Here is a 10135-nt window from a genome sequence, read left to right as displayed (position 1 = left end):
GGCTGGGTTGACTTTTTGTTCCACCTGGGCTTTTAAGGACAAAAGGTATTGAATCAACTCTTGGCACATCCGCTGCTGTCAAAGTCAGCGGTGTGGGAAGACTAGCAATTGAATCAGTCTTCGGTGGTACAGCTCTCGTTTCCGGTGTTGAATAACCAGCGCTTAAAAGTCCTCAATTCTAAGTGAGACAGGGCGGACAAGCCAGCAATAGAAGCTATGCCCCGGCTTTTTTACCCAACCAGACCTGGGACCAGCAATGCCTGTAAAAGAAAGAAGTACAGGCTTGCTTGCCAGTCCACTCATTGCCTGTCTGGCCTATCGGATTGGGAGCTAGCTATCCCATCTTTCTTTTTTGGATTGGTTTAGGACCTAGTTATAACTCTTTCCCTAACATGCGTTGAGTCAAGCAAGTGACATGCTTATCTCGGCCTGTCTCCGCTTCTGATTCACTTGCTAATACCGAATCTCTCCTTTCCTAAGGCTTACGAAAGAAGAGTAACTGAACTGACTGAGTGAGCTATAAGTTCTTTAGGCTACCTGTCTTACCCTAGCTCCACTTCAGGATTAGTCATACCGGGCCGAGAAAGCCCAGGGGAGGAGGCTATGTCTTACTATCACCCGGAATAGGCCGATCGATGGTCACCAACAAATCCTAACCACTCCCCATCTTTATGTAGATATTCAGTGTAAGGGCGGACCGCTTTATGATCCCAGTAGGTGCTAATCTTATATCGGGCGAATTCAATATTCAACAAAGAGTTGAGCGATGGAAGGAACTTAATATAACAAGAACAAGCGAGACAAAGGGATATGACAAAAAAAAGGCCTTATCACGAGCTGGGCTCGAACCAGCGCTTTCCAGATGTATGGCCCAAATTTCACCTGGAGGAGGGGTACCACTTTAGCGCGTCTGGATCGCGCTCTTTGCAACCAAGGCTGGCTTGACCTCTTCCCCGATGCCTCTGTGTTTCATCAGGCCCAGATTAATTCAGATCATAGGCCCATTTTACTTAATGTTTTTAAATCTGGTGGAACGGCCTATGGGCCCAAACCATTTAAGTGTTTTTTTTGGCTGCGTGGGCCTCTCATGCCCAGTTTAATCAAGTCGTTGTGGACTCCTGGCCCTTCTGACAATTGGGGACTCGGACCCTACCCGAAAACATTAAGCAGCTGACGTGTAATCTCTCCTCTTGGAACACCAACGTTTTCGGGCACATTATCCAGATGAAGCGAAGACTCAAAGCGCTTTGGAAGGAATTCAAAAATCTCTTGAGAAATCGAGATCCCACTTCTTAGAGAATCTTGAAAAAGATCTCACGAAGGAATTTGAGGAAGTTTGCCTCCAAGAAGAGCTTCTCTGGTTCCAGAAGTCGAGAAGCGATTGGATTAGCTTGGGGGATCGCAACACTGCCTATTATCATGCCAAAGCAGTGAAGCGGAGGCATAGAAATAGAATCTTGAGCTTTAAAGATGATGCTGGGATGTGGTACTCTGATGATGCCACCCTGAGAAGCATGGCGGTGAGTTTTTTCAAATCTCTCTACACTAGAGACGACGTTCCGATGACACCTTATAAATTCAGGGGACTCTTTCCTAAGCTTGACTCGAATGTTATTGCGAATCTCGGGAGAGATGTCACTATTGAGGAAGTCCATGATGCCTTGTTTGGCATGAAGCCAATGAAATCTCCGGGAGTGGATGGATTGCCAGCACTTTTCTTCCAACATCAATGGAGCGTGGTTGGTCCCTCTGTTTATAAATTAGTGCAATCTGTTTTTCGTGGTGAAGGCTTGGAGCCAGAACTTAATCGCACCCTCATTGCACTCATTCCCAAAGTTGCTAGACCTGAGAGGTTCAAGGAATTTCGCCCTATAAGCTTGTGCTCTGTTCTTTAATAAGATTATTACGAAGGTTGTTGCTAACCCGATCATGCCCCAGCTTATACTCCCTTATCAGTCAAGCTTTATAGCTGGGCGTTCCATTACAGACAATGTCATTATAGCTCAAGAGATTATTCATTCCATGCGCCTCAAAAAAGGAAAGAGAGGTTGGGTAGCTGTTAAGGTTGACCTTGAAAAGGCCTTCGATCGGCTTCGTTGGGATTTCATCGAAGACACATTGAATGATGCTGGTTTACCTTCGAATCTGATCAATGTTATCATGACTTGCATTTCGACTGCCTCCATGCAAATTCTTTGGAATGGGAGCCCTGCGGAAGAATTTCGCCCTTCAAGAGGGGTAAGACAAGGTGACCCCATGTCACCTTATGTCTTTGTGCTCTGCATGGAACGTCTTTCCCAGGCCATTAATCTCCATGTTAATAAGGGTCATTGGAAAGCCATTAAACTGGGCAGATCAGGTCCGTTGCTCTCACATTTATTCTTCGCTGATGATCTTATCCTGTTCGGGTCCTCTGATGATGAACAAATTGACTTGATGAAATTTATCATTGATGAATTTTGTGTAAGCTCAGGGCATAAGGCCTTATACGGGATAGGGGTTCTAAGTCCAACATTTTTCTCTCTCGTAAAATTCCCACTCGTGATGCTTTTCGCATTTGTAACAAACTGGGATACCAACTTACTGATAACCTCGGCAAGTACCTTGGCGTTCCTCTCCTTCACAGCCGTGTTAATAAGAGCACCTATGCGTATATTGAAGAAAAAGTCAAACAGAAGCTTTCGGGGTGGAATGCTAGGAATTTAGCCCTTGCGGGGCGTATTACGCTTGCCAAGGCTGTTTTATCATCTATCCCTCTTTACACGATGCAAACCTCTCGCCTCATTGTGTTCAAAACTTGAAAAAATCACTCGTGATTTCATATGGAACTCTACAGTTGATCAACATAGAACCAGTTTGGTGAGTTGGAAGGAAATGTGTAGGCCTCATAAATTTGGTGGTTGTGGTTTGAAGAAGCTCTCTAGTCAGAATCAAGCTCTGTTGACGAAGATTGGGTTTGCTTTGATCTCGAGACCGGATCAGCTTTGGGTCCAGGTCCTTAGAGCCAAATATAAGTGGAGCCCTGAAGGAAGGGTACCGCCTAATGTCAGAAATTGTTCCCACTTATGGCGTAGTCTCACTAAACTTTGGAAGGATATCAAACTGGGCGTTAAATGGGAAGTTGGAGATGGCTCTTCCATAAAGTTTTGGCAAGACCACTGGGTGGGAGATCTCGGCCCTTTGAAAAACTTGTCCCTCTCTGAAATCCCTTCTGTTGAACAAGCAACGAGCAAGAAAACGGATGCGCGACTAAGCTTTCGCGCAGGAGTTTTCTTGCTTGATTGCTTGCTGGAGCGAAGCCCCTATCGAATAAAGTAAGGATAGCAGCCCCTATCAGATAAAGGCAAAGTGAGAGGGTTGTATTGAGCTTAGTTGAAATGCTAATTAATTAATGCAGGAATGAGCTAAGCTTACTATGTAGCTCTCCCGATAGTACTACTTCTTTTCATCGAGATTGGATTGGCTTGCTTGCCTCAATGATAGCTAAATCTTTCATATTGAATTGACCCTATAGCTCTGTCTTCTCTTCAAAGCTAGCTATTTTGCCTTCTCTACTGAATGACTACGTATCTCATTCCCTATCGAAAGATAAAAGACTTACAATTCGGTATGATAACGACACCCACCTTGCTAGATGTAGCTGCCATATTTGGTCTTCACCCCCATGGTGATACTCATCGTCCCTTCTTTCGCCCTATACTTTCAATCTTTCTTGATCTTGAGTAGCGCGCTATTGCTATAGCTTAGGCTTTCTTTCCTTTTTTCTCGACTAGTTGTCGCGGGAAAAGAAATGACTTTCTGTCCTGTCTCTTCGGTAGACCGAGTTGCTTTCTCCAAGTGAGTTTAGTAGCGGAGTAGGCAAGAATAGCCTCTCTCTCTTGCAGAATCCACGAAAAGGACTAGCTTCAGCCTTATCCATCCACGCGGAAGATTTAGAGATCGACGTTCCCACATAAAGTCATGCTTAGACGAACTTCTCGATGCACAGTCGGGGCAGCCTTCTAGCATCGAGTTCACTCATCCATGCCCTTGGCTTACCCGACCGATTGGCTTGAAGCTTTCATCTCCTGATGTCAGAAAAGGTGTTCTATCGCATTCTTTTAGATATCCACGTGTGAGACTTTCTTTTAAGCAGCTTCTCAGCTAAGGGCTTTGGGAGGCCGGGAAGGAAGGAACGGCAGGGCAGAATAGACTACTATAAGGAATTTATTCCACTTCTCTTTTCAAAAGGAGAACACAATTCAAATCCTCTGGAAAAGAAGAAAGCAGCACTTTAGTGATTCCAAGTTCTTTACTAACTCTGTGTCGATCTCTAAACGCCTAATCTCACGACTGCTTAAGAAAGCAAAGTTCACTCTCAAGCTAACCTGTGGATGCGGATAAAGCTCCACCAAAGAAAGAATAGGAGAAAGGCATTTCCTTGTCTTGGTCCAGTAGTGGTCCTTCTTTTCACCTACCCGTCCGCCTTCTTGTACTGATGTGCTTTTTTTCTTTTAATGACAGGCTTTCGCCTAGAATCATACATCCACTCAGAATTCCGGGTATCCTTCATTCATATGGGATACCCTGCTACTTTCCCTCTCGGACCAGTCCTTCATCCGATCCTAGTTCCTTGCCTTTTTCGCCTCTTCCTACTCCCAAGACTTGGATGATGACTTACCGGTTTAGGACTTACCATCTTCGGATCAACCAGTCATATATTCTTTAACCGTCTTCTAAGCCCGAGCGAGATGATCTGATATGGTCTGAAGGTACCCGATCAATTGCACTTGATCTTTCTAGCAGCTTACTGGACAAGATTGTATGGGCAGTACCGGAACGTGCCGCCTCTTGAGCTTGGTTCCGAGATTCTAGTCTACTTCCGTACATCAGTGATTTCGAGCGTTACTGAAAAGCAAGGGTATTTTGGAAAAGACCCTACTACTAAACTAAAGGGTCTTCTTTTGAAGATTCCTTTGGTGGTCACCGGTGGGTTAACGAAAGAAATCTGTCTTGGTTAAAATAAAAAGGTAGTAAAGTTAGGCCGTCGATCAGGGTGGCTGTATGTTGCACTTTACTGTAAACAAGCATCAACATGCTTGATGCAGTATTCTTCTTCTACTCACCCTAAGAGGTTGACCGAACTATCGGTTCCCATCTCTCTCACGAGGACGGGACTCCCAAGGATCATTCTCCCGTTTCACCGAAAGGTGATCCGTAGGCGTGATGATCGAGCAGATATAGTAGTAAAGTTGTATCTTTCTTTACTATAGCAAAAATCCAAAATTGGCTAAGAAAGTGGATAGATCCACTTTCTCTTCTATCTCTACTCCCCCTTCTAATGTGAAGGCCTTGGCTACCGATGCAGCGAATTCTTTTGATTTATTCAAAGAATTACAGCATCGGTATGTTCTGTCTATCTCTAGTCTTCCTTTGCTACAAGGAATTACTTGGGATCCGACCTGGAAGGCCACACCATCTAAGATGAAGCCTATCCGATTGAAGGGCTCTCGTCGTAAGAAAGGAGTGAAATCTGTCTTCCGAGCCTTCCCTTTGAAATCCATTCTTGGTTTCAACTTGCTGAGTCTCGGAATCAGTTCCGTGGACGTCAACAAGCTAATTGGTTAGGCGCGTTGTGGTTTCCTTGGACGAGGTATTGTTTTGACCCTAACAACGAACTCATCTCGCAGATAGGTTGTTCTGCATTTGAGGAAGCTGTTAGAGTCGGACATCCTTGTCCAGAGTTTGCTGAGGTTATGCCCACCCTCGGCCGACTAGGTCAGTCTATAGAGGGTGGGTTTTTGCGCGGTTTACTGAGACTCCGTAAAATAGGTTCCTGGACACAAGGTCCTATCCTAGGCTTAGAGCTCTCGTCAGCTGTTCGGGATTAAGCCGATTGACCTAAGACGTCCATCATCGAATACGACGCTGGCCTATACTAACAATTATAAAAACTGAACTCACTTCGCTACCTTTCTCCGAGTGAAAATGAAATTGGGGAAGGGGAGCTTTATACCCTAAAGTTGCAGAGGCTAGTTCCAGCCGAGGTAGGAGATCCATCATCTCCATACGAACAAAGCAGCACAGGTAGCAGTGGTTGCTCCAAGAGCCCCCTTTTCAACATCTTCGGAGCTAACCCCGGAAGTTACGGCATAAGCTCAATCATTCCTCATTCACTTCGAGCCAAAGCAGAAAAAAACAAATCCAAATAAGTAGCCAACCTAGATGAATCTGGTCTCTCAGTGACTTCCTTCGTATAAGCTGGTAAGGCGGATACAGAGGCCATTGTAATCCCTAGCATGAGTTTTCTAATCAAATCAAAGATAGCAGCTAAAAGAACGCATCTACAAGAGGGATCTAAAGTAGAGCAAATCGCTAACCTAAATTGATAAAGAAGCATGCCGATTACAATAGCATGTAAACGGTCAGGTGAACACCATCCGAACAGTGACCGAATTGGAATGCGGACTCGGTGATTAGACATAGAGATTACTAATACTTACTCCGGCCCTACGGTGTTGGCTCCGTCTTATATATGTTGGGTAGAAAGAATCCGGTATCTCACTAACTAGTCCATGCCAAGATAGTAGAGGGGAATAGATAGGGAGATAGAGGAAGAAATCCATACCGAGAGGTTCAGTAGGAATATGTTGGAAAAACCAACCAAAAAAAAAATATTATGTTATGGTTGAGTCTAAAACCTGGCTCTGCGGTTTATGGAAAACTCGCGCTAACTACTACATACAGGAAGTTCAAAGCTTGGGCAGAACAGGGACAAGGGAAGCTAAGCTCTTCGAGCTTTCTCCGCCAGCTCTATCTTATGTAGTGTGGTGGCCGGCCTTCCTACCAGAATGCCTCCGCGGACGAGCAGCGTGCTGAATTCTTGGTATTGCACAATCGGTCCAGCATGAGTTGATCCAGTTTAGTCCGAACAGCCTGAGGAGTAGGCTTCCCGATGCGGAACTCTATTCCTTAGGTTTTGGAGCATCTATTCATGATGAGCAGGAGAGAAGATCTTCCTTTACTATTTAGCTTTACTTTCACTTTCAACTTTAAGCGCTTGAAGGCACTTAGAAAAGAGAATCCCGGAAGACGAAGATTTCATTCTCATAATCATATTTTCTTCTCTTTCTTTAGAAATAGTGACCTGGCTTCTTCGGTCGAGCCTTTCTTCTTCTCGCTTCGCTTGAGCTTTCTCCGTTCCTGATAGCTAGATTCAAAGAAGACATTTCTCTAGCGTTTTCAATCCAATCCCTATTGGTTAACTACGTACCTCTCGCTCTCAGACTAGGGATCTCTTTCCTATGCTATCCATCTTAGCCTTCTAACTTCATGTCTTCTGATTCACTATTGAGACTTGAAACTGAAGGAATGATTTATCTGATTCTCCTTCGTTCCCCAGCTTCCCTCCTCTCGCTATGGCCTGAGAAAGGCTTTCTCTTTCTTTCTTTTAGTCTAGTGAATGCAGACAGCACGATCAGGTAATTGACTGAAAGCAGAGTCTGTTTTATCCGATAGGGAGAGGAGGTAAGCTTGTGATCGGTATGAATTAGTTTGATGAGGGCCGGGCCAATTCAGTTACCAAGCTATAGGGAATTACCTTAGTCAAATAGGAACCGCTTTCTAGAAGCCTGCCCTGCTTCCCTTTTCTTTTGCCAATGAGGAAGGCATCTCGGAAGAAGAAGTTGGGAGGAAGAATGCAAGCAAGGGATATCAGTCTCCTTTCGCGCTACGCTAGGAAAGGTAGCGAACTTTGTAAATCCTTACTCTAAGAAGCAAGAAAGCCGTATTTGGAAGGCAGCCCAAAGAATGATGGCTTGGCCCTATTTTTGATTTTGCAGGCTCCACTCCAATAGATAGAGTGAGGGCTTCTACCTAGGCCTATTCTATTGGAGTGAAGGTTAGCATTCAGATCGATTTTCAGCCGGAAATGCCACCTTTTCCTGGCTTTCCAAACAAAGCCCATCGAAGTCCAGTCCATCTAATTAATTTAATTCCCATTCCAGGACGGCCCAGGCCGCTATCCGAGTGCAATCGGCAAAAGCTAGTTTACCTTACTTAAAAAAAAATGCTTTCGTTCTTCTGTCAAAAGTAGGGAACAGCAAGTGTCTGATCCTTTCAATCAAGCGATAGAGGCAGAGGCTTTACTTCAATCGCCTAAGCAAGGACTAGGCTGTCGAGTGAGGATTGGCCGAGGCTCGAGTTGAGCATGTAGCTGGGTACAAATAAGCCAGTAAAAGAGGAGTAGGCAGGGTACGACGAAGCACGCGTGGTACGTAAGCGAATACGGATCACGTGGGTTTGTACTGATCCGCTTTCGAGCTGTCGAGTGAGGATTGGCTGAACGTACTTTGGCAGCTCTCCTAGTGGAGTACTAGTCTGACGGATTATCATCGGTGTCAAGCCACGTTTCGATACCCGCGAAAAACAGGGGTCGGCCTCATCGTCTAAGGCGTCATAAGCAAGACAACACACCACTATATAAAATATAAAAAAAGAAAGAATTAATAATAATAAGAAAGAGTTAAGCGCCTCCAACGCCTATAAATAGGACGCTTCTTTCTCTATTTGGCAAAGAGAGAGGTAGAAGTCAGAAAGAAAGACTTTCAGTAACACTTAATGGATATCATTGCCGGAAGACTGGAAACAATTCAGAACGAAATCAGTGAGGCAGAAAACCAGAAGCTCGAATGTGAGCAAATGCTTGGTCTGTTCTGGGAGCATCCGCCTGCTCTCGATCCTGAGGACGTAGGAAGAAGGATGCAATTTTTACGGGACCACATTCGCGCTCTTGAAGAACGAAGGAGGGTTCTCATCCGAGAGCGCGAATTGCTGCTTATCAGGGCGGCCTCCATCATCCGCGGGAGACCAGGGGGAAACAACTAAGAAGTCCTTTGTTTTTGCTTATCTCTTTCTTTTAACTTAATATAATATGTTGTTTGTTTGTTAACTTTGTTGTAATGTTGTGTTTGGCTGGTCTATGTGTGTGTAAGTTTCCTATTGTATGTACTCCCATGTAAAAAAATGCCTATTATCTAGTGCTAGAATGAATAAAATCTGCTTTGTTTTAGTTCTTTATTTTCCTTCTAGTCCAGTCCACGATAAGACATCTTTGACTAAATAGAATCGGACTTTCCCACCCCCCTAATGGTGTGAGGTGATATCAAACCCCCGGTCGGGAAAGGAGAGCTTTACGAACCAATCAAACGAAAGATAAAGATAAGCGTAAGCCTGACGTGACGGTCGAATTCTTCCTTTTCATCAGAAAGCGCCTTACCGGGTCAACTCTTCTCTTCCTTACAGCGAGTGAAGGGACCAAAGAAGCAAGGAGCAAGAAAACGGGGCAAGAAAACTAGGCGGAGCAAGAAAACTAAAGCAGCAATCAAACTACGCAAGAAAACTCCTGCAGCAATCCAACTAAAGCAGCAATCCAACTAAAGCAGCAATCCAACTAAAGCAGCAATCCAACTAAAGCAGCAATCAAACTAAAGCAGCAAGAAAACTAAAGCAGCAAGAAAACGGCTGCGCGTGACTAACGCCTTAAACTGAGTGGGGGCTTTCGCGCTAGGGCGCTCATCCGTTGCTTGTTCGTGACTAACGCCTTAAACTAAGTGGGGGCTTTCGCGCTAGAGCGCTCATCCGTTGCTTGTTCGTACTAACGCCTTAAACTAAGTGGGGGCTTTCGCGCTAGGGCGCTAATTCCGTTGCTTGTTCGTGACTAACGCCTTAAACTAAGTGGGGGCTTTCGCGCTAGAGCGCCTTTATTCGTAGCGGGCTTGTTCGTACTAACGCCTTAAACTAAGTGGGGGCTTTCGCTAACGAGCGACTTTATTCGTAGCTGGCTTGTTCGTGACTAACGCCTTAAACTAAGTGGGGGCTTTCGCTAACGTGCGTTCAGTATCGGTATCGGTATTAATGAAGTCTCATCGGTAGCAATCAAACGGATAGGAAGAATAGATTTGATTTGACAGTTAAGACATGAAGTTCTCTGTCAGTACAGTCTCATATCAGTATTCGATATTCTGTACAGTAGAGGTATAAGTCCTGTAGGAAGTACTCAATCTGTCTGTACAGGAGATGAGATCGTAATATACGCTATTTCAATGAAGTAATTCTTTAGTTAGAGTCCGGTCAGTACACTATCGGTATTCTTTAT

General features: G+C 44.7%; 1 protein-coding gene across 1 annotated transcript; it reads left to right on the top strand.

Annotated features, from left to right (window-relative positions):
* The first annotated feature begins 8470 nt into the window (after window positions 1-8470).
* LOC129294862 (uncharacterized) lies at window positions 8471-8865 on the top strand. The gene has a single exon (XM_054933352.1). The coding sequence runs from the start codon at window positions 8599-8601 to the stop codon at window positions 8863-8865; it is 267 nt and encodes an 88-aa protein (XP_054789327.1). The 5' UTR covers window positions 8471-8598.
* The last annotated feature ends 1270 nt before the right edge of the window (window positions 8866-10135 follow it).

The sequence above is a fragment of the Prosopis cineraria genome, unplaced genomic scaffold (genome assembly GCF_029017545.1).
Source record: "Prosopis cineraria cultivar Desert tree isolate PC_DT_omini unplaced genomic scaffold, ASM2901754v1 PC16, whole genome shotgun sequence".
NCBI classification, from domain to species: domain Eukaryota; kingdom Viridiplantae; phylum Streptophyta; class Magnoliopsida; order Fabales; family Fabaceae; genus Prosopis; species Prosopis cineraria.
Note: the sequence above shows the minus strand (reverse complement) of the source record. Positions and strands in the feature narration are given on the sequence as shown.

Coding starts and splice junctions, on each gene's coding strand:
- LOC129294862 (XM_054933352.1), top strand. CDS start 8,599: ATGGATATCATTGCCGGAAGACTGGAAACAATTCAGAACGAAATCAGT.